General features: G+C 38.0%; 1 protein-coding gene across 4 annotated transcripts in view; it reads left to right on the forward strand.

Moving 5' to 3' along the window:
• Positions 1-19,128, forward strand: part of LOC122843942 (trafficking kinesin-binding protein 1-like) — a 65,037-nt gene that overhangs the window by 9,229 nt on the left and 36,680 nt on the right. For 2 of the 4 annotated variants that reach the window (XM_044139094.1, XM_044139095.1), the window contains exons 13-16: positions 45-316; positions 2,114-2,232; positions 2,788-2,992; positions 3,879-3,984. In XM_044139094.1, the coding sequence (XP_043995029.1) occupies positions 45-316; positions 2,114-2,232; positions 2,788-2,992; positions 3,879-3,984 (702 nt within the window). The remainder of the gene's footprint in view (positions 1-44; positions 317-2,113; positions 2,233-2,787; positions 2,993-3,878; positions 3,985-19,128) is intronic. The other 2 variants (XM_044139092.1, XM_044139093.1) reach the window with 1 other exon arrangement.

The raw sequence follows: 19,128 nt of genomic DNA on the forward strand, positions 1-19,128 counted from the left end.
TAACCTGGTGTCCTTGTGTTCCTAAGTGGTTTCGTCTCTTTCAGCAGCTTAGAGTGCAGAGAGAAGAAGGCGAGCGGGGCAGAGGACCTGCGGCTGGCCCTGCGCCGCCTGTCTCTGCGCCGACAAAACAACCTGAGCGAGAGACGCTTCTTCGAAGAGGAGAGAGAGCGCCGACGGGGCAGAGTGCACGGAGCCCTCGACCACGACAACGTGCTGACCCCTTCCGACAGCATCATGTCGCTTGGAAACCTGAACCTGTGGGCCTCCCGGGGGCCGTACCTCCCCGACAAGCTGCAGATCGTCAAGCCGCTCGAAGGTGAGGGGGGAAGCGAGCGCGGAAGCAGCTGCAAGCCGGGCAGGAGCTGGGAAGCCGAGCGCCACCGGGGCGTCGGAACCAAGAAAGGGAGCAAGTGGGGCTGGGGGACGGACACGGACAGGAGGTGCGAGGGTCGGCATGGGCGAATGCTCGAGGGGGAAAGGGCGTGGGGCTGGGCCAGGAGGACAATAGCAGGGGTGGAGCGGGAGAGAGGAAGACGGTGGGCAAGGGATAGAGCCGGCGGCAGGAAGAGGAGGAATGCAAAGGAGAAGAAGGAGATGCCAATGCCGCTGATGCTCTTCAACTCCTTCTGGTCTCTGATGCATCACCACAAATATGGCAGCTACTACAAAGAGCCACAGCCCAGAGGGTGGCTGTAGACACACGCACACACGCCACTAAATAGTTTGAAAAAGTGACCACATCACTTTTTCAAACTGGTCTGTTGTGATTTAATGTTCATTAACTATTTTGACCTGTAAAGAAAAACTAACCAAAAATAGAAAGTGCACACAGATCTAAAACCTTTCCATTAAAAACGATTTTATCCGTCTGCTGTTTTTAATCAACAGCTTATGTTTCATTGTTTTACTGTATAGAAGCTCACAGCGGCGTTTTAGACCGTAGCGCTGCCTGCTGGAGGTCTGTGCTGCCCTCTGCTGGTAGAAAGAAGTCATTGATCATAAAAGTGTGGCAACACCCTTAAACCTCACTCGTTTTGAACTTAAATCATGTTTTATGGTTTAATATAATATACCACTGTTTTGTATTTACATACTGGACACATACAGCAGTAGTTAGAAGTTTATATACACTCTTTATGGGCATTAATGGTATATTTAAGACTTTTTTTCAAGGTTTAATAATTATACCACAGGTAGTTTTAATAAATGATCCTTCGTTTACACAAAGTCCAAATCCAAGATCCACCTATTTGAAAGAAAACAACTTAGAATGATTTAGAAACGTTTATCTTAGTAATTTAGTGGTTTCCTCTGGTTTTGTTGTTTCTTTCATGTCTCCATGTTCGCTCTGTCATTTCTTCTCTTGCTTTTTCTTTGTGATTTTGTTAATAAACTTATTGTCTCAGTCTACTTTTCGCTTCCATTTCACTTCATTTTTATGATTTGTCTGCTTTTCATTCTGTTTGTTTGCCATCTTTCTGTCTGCAAATGTTGTCGTTTTCACTTTCTCTTCAAATTTTACTATTATTACTAATACATACAACAGTAATACGATTAGATAATTAATTATTATTATTAATTAATTATGGGTTATATTTTTATTATTTAATAAGATACTGTATAATATCATTAGAAGGAACACTAAGAAAATAAAAATAATAAAATTACCAGAATAAGGTCATATTACACGAATAAACTTAGAAGAGAATAAAGTTATTATTTTGATATAGAAATAGTCATAATATTATTTTCATCCCATTAATTTGACTTTACTCTCGTAATATTATGTTGTAAATATTTTATTAGAATAAATTCTCATACTATGACTTTATTCAAATAATGTTATGTTTTTATTTTCTATTATTTCTTTGTATGAAAACTAATACTCTGTATTGTTTGCATTGTGTTAAATACCAGGCAGCACATGCCAGAAATTATGATAGAAGACTTTCATGATAGTTTCCAAAAAACAATTAAAGTCGATTGACTGATGACCTTCTTGTCTTGTAGTATCACTGTCACTGCAGTGATATTATGTTTGTTTTGGAGGATGTGTTCCTCTAGCTGATTGTGTTAGTAAGGTTTTGCAGTTTTCTTGGTGTCTGTGCTCCAGGTTCGGCCATCTTGCATCAGTGGCAGCAGCTAGCTCAGCCTCACCTCGGTGTGATCCTGGACGCCAGGCCCGGCGTCGTGCCGAAGGGCTACAGGCCCCTTGAGCTGGAGCTGGAGCAGGTGTGTGTGAGTGTGTGTGTGTGTGTGATTTACTTTGGAGGTAGTTACAAACTGGTAGGTGAAAATAGTCTACCAGTTTGTAACTGGTAGACTATTTTTTACTAGTTATGAGCTGGTAGAAAACAAAACACTTTTTTTCTACCTGGTTTACAAAAACTGGTTGTATTTTCCTGTTTGTATGTGGAGGACAAGGAAGTCATCCCATAATATTATTGTTATATTGTTGGTTAAAATAGAATTATTTGTTTTTAAAAGAAAGAAAGTCAGGAAAGGATAATTATTCCACCCCAAATAACCAAAGACCACAGTGAATTTATTGAAGGATTTCTAGATTACACCTGACAAACGGATTCATAGCCATTGGATGTTTTCTCTTTTTTCATGTTACCGCCACAAGATTCTCTGTATATTTATCCTGCTGTCATGTAATAATCCAGAAATAAAACCCAGGTTTTCCAAACTGTGCCCTGGGGCCATTTGTGGCCCCTGGACTGATTTTGTGCGGCCCACAACCCCAGGTTGTGATTTGACCCGGGTCCTCCTCTGTTACGTCAGGTGTACCCGTGGGGCGGTTTCGAGGAGGACGAACCAGGAGAGCAGTACTTCCAGAATCTGCCCACCTCCTCTACGGCCTCGCCGGCTGTGTCTGCCGTCTCCAGCACGGGGGACACCAACCTCAGGCAGCCCCCATGCAGCCTGGGCCCTCCGTCTCCGCCTTCCCCGTCCCCGTCTCCGCATCTCAGCAACACCGATGCGCTGGGTGAGGATGAGCGGAGCATTCATGGGAATGAAAGAGAGAAAAACGTACAAATTCTCAAACAGGACATTTCAGGACTAACTTTGTCAGATGTGTTGATATTTTTTAGAGGCTCTCGTGGAAGAGTGGACAAAATAGCAAAAGTAACAATTCCACCGTAAAATATCAGTTCATATTTATTTCAATATCACGATAAAACACACTTCTTATTAAAAAATATTCAAAACTACAAACAATAATACGAGACTATCAACTGCCTGTTCCTAACGCAAAGCGTTCAGTCATTAGATGAGTGAATCTTCATTAGTGCAGAGCGTTTGCATAGCGTAGCATGGGGATTAATGCAAGAGAGGTCAAACTGACATGCATTTCAGGGCAGAGGTCAGATACGTATGAGGGATATAATGCTTTGGAATATAAATTTTGACATTTCCCCCCAAAACAAAGATTGCTGGCAACATGGTTTAGTTGGCCATTGCATTGTGTTTACGAAATTGTTGAATGGATAGAAATGTAATACAAGAGTGACTTACTTAGAAAAGCAGACATTCTATTGAATGTAAGCTGTATTTGTTGAAGAGTTACGGTTGTTTAACAATAAGAACAAACTGTGAAACTAGTGCAGGAGTTTTAGTCATATTTATATAAAATGAGAGTTCTGTCCCTGCGACAGACTGGCGACCTGTCAAGGGTGAACCCCGCCTCTCGCCCGGAACGTTAGCTGGAGAGGAACCAGCAACCCTCCTGACCCCATTGGGGACAAAGGGTGTATAGAAAATGGATGGATGGAGTTCTGTCCATGTTTTGGTTCTCCTATCATGTGGAATCACAAGCTAGAGCCACCTGTGTTGAAAATGAATTTCTAATCTGTGTTTTCTGCGACTTTCAGCTGCATACTATCCAGGAAAATGCATGGCCCACACCAGCTCCACTTACACCTTCACTACGTGTCGGATCCTCCATCCAACGGACGAACAGACGCGCGTCACACCAAGGTAAGAAACGACCGATGTCAATGTCACAGTGGATAATAAAGTTATGATCAAAATTATTCACTCCGCTGGCAGATTTAGATTTTAAGTCATTTTCATTCAACCAAAACGTTTGTTTCTGATAGAAAATGGGTTACACATCTCGCCAAAGATAACACAGAATACACTGTAAAAAATGAACTTAGGGGGTTATCAGATTAACAAAAGAATATCATGTACTTTTAACTAAATAATTTCTTGTTTCAAACAAAAACGTGATACAATCATGTTGGATAAACCAAAAAAATTCAACAACTTCACATTTATAAAATTTAATCATGTTGAGATAACATGATTCATTATAGCCAGACTGATCTTCTACTGAAGTCGAGTGAGATCATGGGATATCACGCGAGTTTACGCGAGACAATCATTTTTATCTCAACTTGAATAACGTATTCAAGTTGAGACAACGTGATTCAATTTAGTCAGATTCATTTCCCTCCGAAGAGGATCTAGAGAGATCAGGGGATCAGGAGAGATTATGAGACATCGCTGTTTTGCGCCTGGGAAAACTTCAAAGAGGTTTTAGTTACACATTAAAACTATAGATATTTGTTTTTCTCTGCAGGGCACTATTGGCATTTAAGAACTGCACTGAAACAATTAAATCTTAAATTTCTTTCAGCATTTAAGAAAAAAGTATTTTTAAAAACCCCCACTTTTTTAAAGAAAAGTCTTTGAATTAACGTAATTAAATCATGGAAAGGATTTCCACATAATTAAATAGCTTTCTTTCAGCATGAAGCATGTTTGTTGAGCTAACTTAATTTTTATGAGTTGGATCAACTTAATAAGTAGTGTGACGGTATCACTGTAACATAAGTTGGTTTCTCTGGCGTGCTGCGGTTGCAAAGGAGGTTTAGCAGACTGCACGTTAGGAGGCCTTAGTCCTCGATGTGGACGTCGCTAGTTCGACTCCCGGTCCTGGCAACCTTTGCCATGTCCTCACCCTGTCTGCCTACTGTCTCAAAAAAAATACGAGCCACTAGTGCCACAAAAACTCTTCAGAGAAAAAAAAGTGAAAAAAAAAGTTGATTTCAACTAAATTGCCATTAATCTTAGTCAAGTAAATTATTTGGTCCAACGCATTGCAAATTAGTTGGACTGGCTCTTTAAAATTACATTGAGTCCAACTATAGTAAAAGAGTTGAATCAACCTTAATAAATTAAGTTCAGCCAACACTTAATAGAATAACTGCAATAAAATAAGTTGAGCCAACTCATTTTATTTAAATTAGAATAACCATAATATATTAAGTTGAGCCAACACAATTGCTCTACATTGGAATAACCTTAATAAATTAAGTTGACCTAACATATTTGCTTTAAATAGGATTAACAGAATTACATGGTGCTGAAATAAAGCAAAGTAATCAGGTGGAAAACCTTTCCATGATTTTTTTATGTGGTATTTTTTCAGTGTAGGAGCAAATTAATTTGACTTTTTTTTACTTTTAAAAAGTATATTTATTTCTATCTCATTAATAAATGGAGCAACTTTTATTGGGAATAACACAAACTGTTGTTATAATTCAGTCTGTAGAGACTCACACAGAGAAAAAGCAGCGGTTACAAAGTTTTATTGACCCGAAGTTCTTTGGCGCTCGGACACTGGCAGAAGAATCGCTTGGATGATCGGCTCGGGGCGAAGCTCAGGGTTGTCTTCTTCCCCCGTCCCTCTGGGCCCGGACACTGGTGATGGAGTGGAGCCTGGAGGAAGTCTGGAAGATGCCCTGGAGGATGAGGGTGGAGGCGGGTCGAAGCGCGGCTGAAGCCGGTGGATCTGTGGTTGTTTGGCCTTTTGAAAGAGCTCTTGCGTGGTGATTGGCTGGAGCAGAGCGACAATCTGGTGCTGGTTGGCTGAAGTGGAGGCGTGCTAATTGATGATAGTCTGAAGAGAGTCTCACAGCTTGAATTTACGCCTATAAGCCACATTTGCTGAGTATTTACCAACTGTAAATGTCTTGTGTCTAAACAGTATTGTCACGATAACAAATTTTGCTGAGCAATTAATTGTCTCAAACATTATTGCGATAAACGATAATATTGTTTGAAGACCTTTTTACACTGACTTAATGGAAATGATTTAATAATGCATGTGATTTCCTGCCAAAGATAAATACACTTTATTTTCAAAAGAACACTCAACACTGGAACTGATCAAATGAACAAAACAACCAAAAACAAAAATAAAATGGATTCTCAGTCTCCATTAACAAAAATGTACTTGAATAAAAACACCAAAGTGTAAATAAATACGGCATTCAACCAAAATAGTGCAGATTATGAAGTCTGTATATCATGTCGCCCTTCAGTAATCATTAGATTTAAATAGTGAAGACGGGCACATCGACTACCTGATGCAAAAGTCCAACAGGTTTGATCGGTTTGTTTGTTCAGCCACACGGCAGGAGCAACACACCACTCACGAACCGATTCCACTCACGAACCGATTCCACTCACGAACCGATTCCACTCACGAACAACCAGATTCCTGAAGGAAACACAGTAAAGGAAAAATCAGGGCAAAAAAAGAAAAAAAAAAGGCTTTATCTTCTACATGTTGGAACACCAACATGTAGAAGAATTATCTGATGGTCCCAGGCACAATAAAAAGGTTGGGGACCACTGCAATATTTGGTCAAACTAACCCGACCTCTGACCCAACAGCTTCTACCCAGAAATTATGTTATGAAAATAACCCAAATTTACTTTAAGATCTTTTTAAGTAAAGTATGATTCAAAGTTTTAAACCTGATAGAAAGATGAAAAACCTACTTAACTTAATGGATTTAATAAACCATTGTCAATCTAAACTTAATATTTAACTATTAAAATCCCTGCTTTAATCTCCAGCCTCCTGAAATATAAACTTCCAACGTCCGTCATGATTAATCATTCGCCTTCATTGATTAAGTGACTCAGTTGCAAAGGGTTTATAGTTTGAGTCATGCAGAACTGACCTGACCGTTTCCATAGCAACGACCAGAAGCAAGACATTCCCCCAGAACTACAGTGAGGTCATTGTTGCTATGACATCTTCTATGACATAGATCTATGTCATAGATCAAAGAACATCTAGACTTTTGAATGCTTTCATCTCTAAACATCAGTCATTAGATCAGCAGCTCTCCTACAGTCAGCAGTGTTTTACGATTGTCAACATGGAGAAAGTTTTAGCAACTTTTTTCTTGCCTTTGAGTTTTGCCACGGGGTATTTGATCACCACGGGAGTAAGAAAAGTAGTGAACCATCTGCTTCCTGGTGTCCAATTTGAGACGGCTAATTATCGAGACGATGACACTGAATTTGATGAATTTGATAGATATCTTTTTAAACCTTCTCCGGCTGGAGAAGGTCGCTCTGAGGATATAAACTCTCAGAGCGAGTGCACCGTCTCTCCTCCAGCTGGGAATCCAGAGGAGGATTCCCTGGATTCCCCAGCTGAAGAAGATGCAGCAGAAATTTCAACAGAGTTTTCAGATTCCTCTAGTTTTACTAAAGAGCAAACTTCCCCGGCTGGGGAAGTTTGCTCTCATAAGAAGTCAATTAAACACTCTAATTTAACCACTGCTGAGCTGCAGCATCTGGCAAGACAGTATAGATACACCGATGCCCCAATGTCATACAGCTGTGAAATTTGTCATGAGGAAAAAAGACGTCTTGCTAAAATGACGAAAAGTCAACGCAGACGTCACACTAAAAAACGTTGCTGCATCTTATGTTAAGTCACAGCCTGTTGTTTCCGTCTCGCTGCTGATTTTTAGTACAGCAGCTTTACAAGTTCTCCATGTTAATGAATGGGTTCTCTCCGGGTACTCCGGCTTCCTCCCAAAGTAAAAAAAAGATTTTGTGCACATTAGATCAGTAGTGGGAAGTAATGAAGTACAAGTACTTTGTTACTGTACTTAAGTACAATCTTCATGTATCTGTACTTTACTTAAGTATATTTAATAACGGATACTTTCCACTTTTACTCCACCACATTTTACAGTAAGTATCTGTATTTTCTACTTACTACATTTCTACAAAACCGTCGCGTTAGTCGTTACATCCAAGTCGCATTGCGCTTTTTTTTTTAAATGTGAAGGAGTTAAGAACAGTCATGGTTCTCCTTCTGCTTGGTGACTTCTTGCTTTTTGCACCTTGGACAGTATTCATAGTTGAGTGTTGTTTACCATTGGTGCTTTGCCTTAATTTTTATGTTTAATGGAGCAGACAGTTGTGGTCTCTGACATGGGTGATGTGGGCGAACGTCCAGGGCGTTATCTTTTAGGGATGGTAGGAAACCACCGTGGATTGTGCCACGGAGATGGAAGCAAAGCAGAATGAAGAAGAGTTTGAATTGATAATGATACTTGTTACATTTATTTCAGCTCTCAGTATTTAATATCTAGGTGTTTTTATGGTAATGTGGATTTTTCAAATCAGTTTGAGAAGCAATTTTGATAGGTGCACTTCATTTTATTGTGTCATGTAGCACAGGGTGCTGGTCTTGGTCTTGACTTGGTCTCAGGTTAGGTGGTTTTGACTACAAATTGCTACATGGCTCCTTGGTTGCATGTTCTCCCTCATCCAGCTTCTTTCATCCCCTTTCTGTTGGATTTCTTTCAAAATAAAGGCCATTAGTGGCAAAAAAATGAAGTTCATGCTATGTGAGGACAGGAGACGAGATGTTTCCATCCCTGAAATTATGATGCATAGAATCACAAATCTAAACCTAAACTGTCACAGAGAGTAAACACAATAAAAACATGCTTCATCTGTGGCATTGTTCATTAAAATGGCACATATTTCATGTATTAAAATTAAATACGATAGGTACGCTTAATGATATTGTATTAAAGATTAGATAATGCATTCAGAAAGTACTTTTACTTTTAATACTTACGTATTTTAAAAGCCAGTACTTTTTTACTTTTACTCAAGTAACAATGTTAATGTGGTATTTTTACTTCTACTAGAGTATATGTTTGTCTGTGTATTTGTACTTTTACTTAAGTACATTTATTTAGTACTTTCTCCAACACTGCCATTGAGTATGTTAAAGTAAGTGTATCAGCTGAAATTAACCAAAATACTAATAGCATGAATGATGTCAGTAGCATGTGGGGCATTACTAGTTTGTTGTCTTTACTTACTCCATTCAGTTTACTAAACATGGCTAGTAAGTAATAAAATAGCTAAAAGCTTATTTAAGGTAAAAGGCTAATGCTAATGAACTGTTCCCTAACCTGAGAGAAGAAGATAATGCAGGCTAATGTTGCACCACCACTAACCTTAAGGGGATATTGAGGCTTTTATTTTTTAAAAACCATAAACTTCATATTAAATGGCCACATTAATCCAATGTCTAACAGTGGTTTTGTTTAAACCAGTCACATAAACCCAAAATAGCAATTACTTGATGTAAAAAATGTTAAGGCTTTTATTTTGAAATTTTCAGTGAGCTTCATTTCAAAGGTCCAAACTAATCCCATGTGTAACAGTGGTTGGGTTAAATCAGTTATAAAATGCCCAGACTTTCTGTAGTTCTAACATTCAGCCTCCTTCTGGAGAAACTCAGAGTTCCTCCATCATTGTAGTTTTTTATCTGCTGACTCAGCCCTCCTCTGTAGTAACAGAGTTATAAAATTATTAAACCAAAATCATTTATTTGTAGCTCTTCAAGCAGGCAACATGTCTTGTCACATTTTACAGCAACAGCAGCAGCAAATGCCTGTAAGTTACATTTAACTTTACTTTTAAGATCTTTTTAAGTAAAGTATGATTCAAAGTTTTAAACCTGATAGAAAGATGAAAAACCTACTTAACTTAATGGTTTTAATAAACCATTGTCAATCTAAACTTAATATTTAACTATTAAAATCCCTGCTTTAATCTCCAGCCTCCTGAAATATAAACTTCCAACGTCCGTCATGATTAATCATTCGCCTTCATTGATTAAGTGACTCAGTTGCAAAGGGTTTATAGTTTGAGTCACGCAGAACTGACCTGACCGTTTCCATAGCAACGACCAGAAGCAAGACATTCCCCCAGAACTACAGTGAGGTCATTGTTGCTATGACATCTTTTATGACATAGATCTATGTCATAGATCAAAGAACATCTAGACTTTTGAATGCTTTCATCTCTAAACATCAGTCATTAGATCAGCAGCTCTCCTACAGTCAGCAGTGTTTTACGATTGTCAACATGGAGAAAGTTTTAGCAACTTTTTTCTTGCCTTTGAGTTTTGCCACGGGGTATTTGATCACCACGGGAGTAAGAAAAGTAGTGAACCATCTGCTTCCTGGTGTCCAATTTGAGACGGATCATTATCGAGACGATGACACTGAATTTGATGAATTTGATCGATATCTTTTTAAACCTTCTCCGGCTGGAGAAGGTCGCTCTGAGGATATAAACTCTCAGAGCGAGTGCACCGTCTCTCCTCCAGCTGGGAATCCAGAGGAGGATTCCCTGGATTCCCCAGCTGAAGAAGATGCAGCAGAAATTTCAACAGAGTTTTCAGATTCCTCTAGTTTTACTAAAGAGCAAACTTCCCCGGCTGGGGAAGTTTGCTCTCATAAGAAGTCAATTAAACACTCTAATTTAACCACTGCTGAGCTGCAGCATCTGGCAAGACAGTATAGATACACCGATGCCCCAATGTCATACAGCTGTGAAATTTGTCATGAGGAAAAAAGACGTCTTGCTAAAATGACCAAAAGTCAACGCAGACGTCACACTAAAAAACGTTGCTGCATCTTATGTTAAGTCACAGCCTGTTGTTTCCGTCTCGCTGCTGATTTTTAGTACAGCAGCTTTACAAGTTCTCCATGTTAATGAATGGGTTCTCTCCGGGTACTCCGGCTTCCTCCCAAAGTAAAAAAAAGATTTTGTGCACATTAGATCAGTAGTGGGAAGTAATGAAGTACAAGTACTTTGTTACTGTACGTAAGTACAATCTTCATGTATCTGTACTTTACTTAAGTATATTTAATAACGGATACTTTCCACTTTTACTCCACCACATTTTACAGTAAGTATCTGTATTTTCTACTTACTACATTTCTACAAAACCGTCGCGTTAGTCGTTACATCCAAGTCGCATTAGCTTTTTTCCGTTAAAATGTGAAGGAGTTAAGAACAGTCATGGTTCTCCTTCTGCTTGGTGACTTCTTGCTTTTTGCACCTTGGACAGTATTCATAGTTGAGTGTTGTTTACCATTGGTGCTTTGCCTTAATTTTTATGTTTAATGGAGCAGACAGTTGTGGTTTCTGACATGGGTGATGTGGGCGAACGTCCAGGGCGTTATCTTTTAGGGATGGTAGGAAACCACCGTGGATTGTGCCACGGAGATGGAAGCAAAGCAGAATGAAGAAGAGTTTGAATTGATAATGATACTTGTTACATTTATTTCAGCTCTCAGTATTTAATATCTAGGTGTTTTTATGGTAATGTGGATTTTTCAAATCAGTTTGAGAAGCAATTTTGATAGGTGCATTTCATTTTATTGTGTCATGTAGCACAGGGTGCTGGTCTTGGTCTTGACTTGGTCTCAGGTTAGGTGGTTTTGACTACAAATTGCTACATGGCTCCTTGGTTGCATGTTCTCCCTCATCCAGCTTCTTTCATCCCCTTTCTGTTGGATTTCTTTAAAAATAAAGGCCATTAGTGGCAAAAAAATGAAGTTCATGCTATGTGAGGACAGGAGACGAGATGTTTCCATCCCTGAAATTATGATGCATAGAATCACAAATCTAAACCTAAACTGTCACAGAGAGTAAACACAATAAAAACATGCTTCATCTGTGGCATTGTTCATTAAAATGGCACATATTTCATGTATTAACATTAAATACGATAGGTACGCTTAATGATATTGTATTAAAGATTAGATAATGCATTCAGAAAGTACTTTTACTTTTAATACTTACGTATTTTAAAAGCCAGTACTTTTTTACTTTTACTCAAGTAACAATGTTAATGTGGTATTTTCACTTCTACTAGAGTATATGTTTGTCTGTGTATTTGTACTTTTACTTAAGTACATTTATTTAGTACTTTCTCCAACACTGCCATTGAGTATGTTAAAGTAAGTGTATCAGCTGAAATTAACCAAAATACTAATAGCATGAATGATGTCAGTAGCATGTGGGGCATTACTAGTTTGTTGTCTGTACTTTACTTACTCCATTCAGTTTACTAAACATGGCTAGTAAGTAATAAAATAGCTAAAAGCTTATTTAAGGTAAAAGGCTAATGCTAATGAACTGTTCCCTAACCTGAGAGAAGAAGATAATGCAGGCTAATGTTGCACCACCACTAACCTTAAGGGGATATTGAGGCTTTTATTTCTTAAAAACCATAAACTTCATATTAAATGGCCACATTAATCCAATGTCTAACAGTGGTTTTGTTTAAACCAGTCACATAAACCCAAAATAGCAATTACTTGATGTAAAAAATGTTAAGGCTTTTATTTTGAAATTTTCAGTGAGCTTCATTTCAAAGGTCCAAACTAATCCCATGTGTAACAGTGGTTGGGTTAAATCAGTTATAAAATGCCCAGACTTTCTGTAGTTCTAACATTCAGCCTCCTTCTGGAGAAACTCAGAGTTCCTCCATCATTGTAGTTTTTTATCTGCTGACTCAGCCCTCCTCTGTAGTAACAGAGTTATAAAATTATTAAACCAAAATCATTTATTTGTAGCTCTTCTCCAAGCAGGCAACATGTCTTGTCACATTTTACAGCAACAGCAGCAGCAAATGCCTGTAAGTTACATTTAACTTTACTTTTAAGATCTTTTTAAGTAAAGTATGATTCAAAGTTTTAAACCTGATAAAAAGATGAAAAACCTACTTAACTTAATGGTTTTAATAAACCATTGTCAATCTAAACTTAATATTTAACTATTAAAGTCCCTGCTTTAATCTCCAGCCTCCTGAAATATAAACTTCCAACGTCCGTCATGATTAATCATTCGCCTTCATTGATTAAGTGACTCAGTTGCAAAGGGTTTATAGTTTGAGTCACGCAGAACTGACCTGACCGTTTCCATAGCAACGACCAGAAGCAAGACATTCCCCCAGAACTACAGTGAGGTCATTGTTGCTATGACATCTTCTATGACATAGATCTATGTCATAGATCAAAGAACATCTAGACTTATGAATGCTTTCATCTCTAAACATCAGTCATTAGATCAGCAGCTCTCCTACAGTCAGCAGTGTTTTACGATTGTCAACATGGAGAAAGTTTTAGCAACTTTTTTCTTGCCTTTGAGTTTTGCCACGGGGTATTTGATCACCACGGGAGTAAGAAAAGTAGTGAACCATCTGCTTCCTGGTGTCCAATTTGAGACGGCTAATTATCGAGACGATGACACTGAATTTGATGAATTTGATAGATATCTTTTTAAACCTTCTCCGGCTGGAGAAGGTCGCTCTGAGGATATAAACTCTCAGAGCGTGCACTCTCTCCTCCAGCTGGGAATCCAGAGGAGGATTCCCTGGATTCCCCAGCTGAAGAAGATGCAGCAGAAATTTCAACAGAGTTTTCAGATTCCTCTAGTTTTACTAAAGAGCAAACTTCCCCGGCTGGGGAAGTTTGCTCTCATAAGAAGTCAATTAAACACTCTAATTTAACCACTGCTGAGCTGCAGCATCTGGCAAGACAGTATAGATACACGATGCCCCAATGTCATACAGATGTGAATTTTGTATTGAGGTAATAAGTCGTCTTGCTATAATGACCAAAAGTCAACGCAGACGTCACACTAAAAAACGTTGCTGCATCTTATGTTAAGTCACAGCCTGTTGTTTCCGTCTCGCTGCTGATTTTTAGTACAGCAGCTTTACAAGTTCTCCATGTTAATGAATGGGTTCTCTCCGGGTACTCCGGCTTCCTCCCAAAGTAAAAAAAAGATTTTGTGCACATTAGATCAGATCAGTGGGAAGTAATGAAGTACAAGTACTTTGTTACTGTACTTAAGTACAATCTTCATGTATCTGTACTTTACTTAAGTATATTTAATAACGGATACTTTCCACTTTTACTCCACCACATTTTACAGTAAGTATCTGTATTTTCTACTTACTACATTTCTACAAAACCGTCGCGTTAGTCGTTACATCCAAGTCGCATTGCGCTTTTTTTCCGTTAAAATGTGAAGGAGTTAAGAACAGTCATGGTTCTCCTTCTGCTTGGTGACTTCTTGCTTTTTGCACCTTGGACAGTATTCATAGTTGAGTGTTGTTTACCATTGGTGCTTTGCCTTAATTTCTATGTTTAATGGAGCAGACAGTTGTGGTTTCTGACATGGGTGATGTGGGCGAACGTCCAGGGCGGTATCTTTTAGGGATGGTAGGAAACCACCGTGGATTGTGCCACGGAGATGGAAGCAAAGCAGAATGAAGAAGAGTTTGAATTGATAATGATACTTGTTACATTTATTTCAGCTCTCAGTATTTAATATCTAGGTGTTTTTATGGTAATGTGGATTTTTCAAATCAGTTTGAGAAGCAATTTTGATAGGTGCATTTCATTTTATTGTGTCATGTAGCGCGGGGTGCTGGTCTTGGTCTTGACTTGGTCTCAGGTTAGGTGGTTTTGACTACAAACTGCTACATGGCTCCTTGGTTGCATGTTCTCCCTCATCCAGCTTCTTTCATCCCCTTTCTGTTGGATTTCTTTAAAAATAAAGGCCATTAGTGGCAAAAAAATGAAGTTCATGCTATGTGAGGACAGGAGACGAGATGTTTCCATCCCTGAAATTATGATGCATAGAATCACAAATCTAAACCTAAACTGTCACAGAGAGTAAACACAATAAAAACATGCTTCATCTGTGGCATTGTTCATTAAAATGGCACATATTTCATGTATTAACATTAAATACGATAGGTACGCTTAATGATATTGTATTAAAGATTAGATAATGCATTCAGAAAGTACTTTTACTTTTAATACTTTTAATGTGGTATTTTTACTTCTACTAGAGTATATGTTTGTCTGTGTATTTGTACTTTTACTTAAGTACATTTATTTAGTACTTTCTCCAACACTGCCATTGAGTATGTTAAAGTAAGTGTATCAGCTGAAATTAACCAAAATACTAATAGCATGAATGATGTCAGTAGCATGTGGGGCATTACTAGTTTGTTGTCTGTACTTTACTTACTCCATTCAGTTTACTAAACATGGCTAGTAAGTAATAAAATAGCTAAAAGCTTATTTAAGGTAAAAGGCTAATGCTAATGAACTGTTCCCTAACCTGAGAGAAGAAGATAATGCAGGCTAATGTTGCACCACCACTAACCTTAAGGGGATATTGAGGCTTTTATTTTAAAAAAACCATAAACTTCATATTAAATGGCCACATTAATCCAATGTCTAACAGTGGTTTTGTTTAAACCAGTCACATAAACCCAAAATAGCAATTACTTGATGTAAAAAATGTTAAGGCTTTTATTTTGAAATTTTCAGTGAGCTTCATTTCAAAGGTCCAAACTAATCCCATGTGTAACAGTGGTTGGGTTAAATCAGTTATAAAATGCCCAGACTTTCTGTAGTTCTAACATTCAGCCTCCTTCTGGAGAAACTCAGAGTTCCTCCATCATTGTAGTTTTTTATCTGCTGACTCAGCCCTCCTCTGTAGTAACAGAGTTATAAAATTATTAAACCAAAATCATTTATTTGTAGCTCTTCTCCAAGCAGGCAACATGTCTTGTCACATTTTACAGCAACAGCAGCAGCAAATGCCTGTAAGTTACATTTAACTTTACTTTTAAGATCTTTTAAGTAAAGTATGATTCAAAGTTTTAAACCTGATAGAAAGATGAAAAACCTACTTAACTTAATGGATTTAATAAACCATTGTCAATCTAAACTTAATATTTAACTATTAAAATCCCTGCTTTAATCTCCAGCCTCCTGAAATATAAACTTCCAACGTCCGTCATGATTAATCATTCGCCTTCATTGATTAAGTGACTCAGTTGCAAAGGGTTTATAGTTTGAGTCACGCAGAACTGACCTGACCGTTTCCATAGCAACGACCAGAAGCAAGACATTCCCCCAGAACTACAGTGAGGTCATTGTTGCTATGACATCTTCTATGACATAGATCTATGTCATAGATCAAAGAACATCTAGACTTATGAATGCTTTCATCTCTAAACATCAGTCATTAGATCAGCAGCTCTCCTACAGTCAGCAGTGTTTTACGATTGTCAACATGGAGAAAGTTTTAGCAACTTTTTTCTTGCCTTTGAGTTTTGCCACGGGGTATTTGATCACCACGGGAGTAAGAAAAGTAGTGAACCATCTGCTTCCTGGTGTCCAATTTGAGACGGCTAATTATCGAGACGATGACACTGAATTTGATGAATTTGATAGATATCTTTTTAAACCTTCTCCGGCTGGAGAAGGTCGCTCTGAGGATATAAACTCTCAGAGCGAGTGCACCGTCTCTCCTCCAGCTGGGAATCCAGAGGAGGATTCCCTGGATTCTCCAGCTGAAGAAGATGCAGCAGAAATTTCAACAGAGTTTTCAGATTCCTCTAGTTTTACTAAAGAGCAAACTTCCCCGGCTGGGGAAGTTTGCTCTCATAAGAAGTCAATTAAACACTCTAATTTAACCACTGCTGAGCTGCAGCATCTGGCAAGACAGTATAGATACACTGATGCCCCAATGTCATACAGCTGTGAAATTTGTCATGAGGAAAAACGACGTCTTGCTAAAATGACCAAAAGTCAACGCAGACGTCACACTAAAAAACGTTGCTGCATCTTATGTTAAGTCACAGCCTGTTGTTTCCGTCTCGCTGCTGATTTTTAGTACAGCAGCTTTACAAGTTCTCCATGTTAATGAATGGGTTCTCTCCGGGTACTCCGGCTTCCTCCCAAAGTAAAAAAAAGATTTTGTGCACATTAGATCAGTAGTGGGAAGTAATGAAGTACAAGTACTTTGTTACTGTACGTAAGTACAATCTTCATGTATCTGTACTTTACTTAAGTATATTTAATAACGGATACTTTCCACTTTTACTCCACCACATTTTACAGTAAGTATCTGTATTTTCTACTTACTACATTTCTACAAAACCGTCGCGTTAGTCGTTACATCCAAGTCGCATTGCGCTTTTTTTCCGTTAAAATGTGAAGGAGTTAAGAACAGTCATGGTTCTCCTTCTGCCTGGTGACTTCTTGCTTTTTGCTCCTTGGACAGTATTCATAGTTGAGTGTTGTTTACCATTGGTGCTTTGCCTTAATTTCTATGTTTAATGGAGCAGACAGTTGTGGTTTCTGACATGGGTGATGTGGGCGAACGTCCAGGGCGGTATCTTTTAGGGATGGTAGGAAACCACCGTGGATTGTGCCACGGAGATGGAAGCAAAGCAGAATGAAGAAGAGTTTGAATTGATAATGATACTTGTTACATTTATTTCAGCTCTCAGTATTTAATATCTAGGTGTTTTTATGGTAATGTGGATTTTTCAAATCAGTTTGAGAAGCAATTTTGATAGGTGCATTTCATTTTATTGTGTCATGTAGCACAGGGTGCTGGTCTTGGTCTTGACTTGGTCTCAGGTTAGGTGGTTTTGACTACAAATTGCTACATGGCTCCTTGGTTGCATGTTCTCCCTCATCCAGCTTCTTTCATCCCCTTTCTGTTGGATTTCTTTAAAAATAAAGGCCATTAGTGGCAAAAAAATGAAGTTCATGCTATGTGAGGACAGGAGACGAGATGTTTCCATCCCTGAAATTATGATGCATAGAATCACAAATCTAAACCTAAACTGTCACAGAGAGTAAACACAATAAAAACATGCTTCATCTGTGGCATTGTTCATTAAAATGGCACATATTTCATGTATTAACATTAAATACGATAGGTACGCTTAATGATATTGTATTAAAGATTAGATAATGCATTCAGAAAGTACTTTTACTTTTAATACTTACGTATTTTAAAAGCCAGTACTTTTTTACTTTTACTCAAGTAACAATGTTAATGTGGTATTTTTACTTCTACTAGAGTATATGTTTGTCTGTGTATTTGTACTTTTACTTAAGTACATTTATTTAGTACTTTCTCCAACACTGCCATTGAGTATGTTAAAGTAAGTGTATCAGCTGAAATGAACCAAAATACTAATAGCATGAATGATGTCAGTAGCATGTGGGGCATTACTAGTTTGTTGTCTGTACTTTACTTACTCCATTCAGTTTACTAAACATGGCTAGTAAGTAATAAAATAGCTAAAAGCTTATTTAAGGTAAAAGGCTAATGCTAATGAACTGTTCCCTAACCTGAGAGAAGAAGATAATGCAGGCTAATGTTGCACCACCACTAACCTTAAGGGGATATTGAGGCTTTTATTTTTTTAAAACCATAAACTTCATATTAAATGGCCACATTAATCCAATGTATAACAGTGGTTTTGTTTAAACCAGTCACATAAACCCAAAATAGCAATTACTTGATGTAAAAAATGTTAAGGCTTTTATTTTGAAATTTTCAGTGAGCTTCATTTCAAAGGTCCAAACTAATCCCATGTGTAACAGTGGTTGGGTTAAATCAGTTATAAAATGCCCAGACTTTCTGTAGTTCTAACATTCAGCCTCCTTCTGGAGAAACTCAGAGTTCCTCCATCATTGTAGTTTTTTATCTGCTGACTCAGCCCTCCTCTGTAGTAACAGAGTTATAAAATTATTAAACCAAAATCATTTATTTGTAGCTCTTCTCCAAGCAGGCAACATGTCTTGTCACATTTTACAGAAACAGCAGCAGCAAATGCCTGTAAGTTACATTTAACTTTACTTTTAAGATCTTTTTAAGTAAAGTATGATTCAAAGTTTTAAACCTGATAAAAAGATGAAAAACCTAGTTAACTTAATGGTTTTAATAAAACCATTAAGTTAATAACTCCCACCAAATCATTAGAGCTTAACTAAACAAATAGGGCGATAATGATTTCCTTCAGAAAAAATGACCTGTAACCTTTAACCTCTATGAAAACACGAGACATAGGAAAGAATGCAACTTAAACTTAAGACTATAGTTAAACAGTTTCTAATAATAGAATCAGTTTCTGCACTGGGCGTTCCACTA

The sequence above is a fragment of the Gambusia affinis genome, linkage group LG14 (genome assembly GCF_019740435.1).
Source record: "Gambusia affinis linkage group LG14, SWU_Gaff_1.0, whole genome shotgun sequence".
Taxonomy (NCBI): domain Eukaryota; kingdom Metazoa; phylum Chordata; class Actinopteri; order Cyprinodontiformes; family Poeciliidae; genus Gambusia; species Gambusia affinis.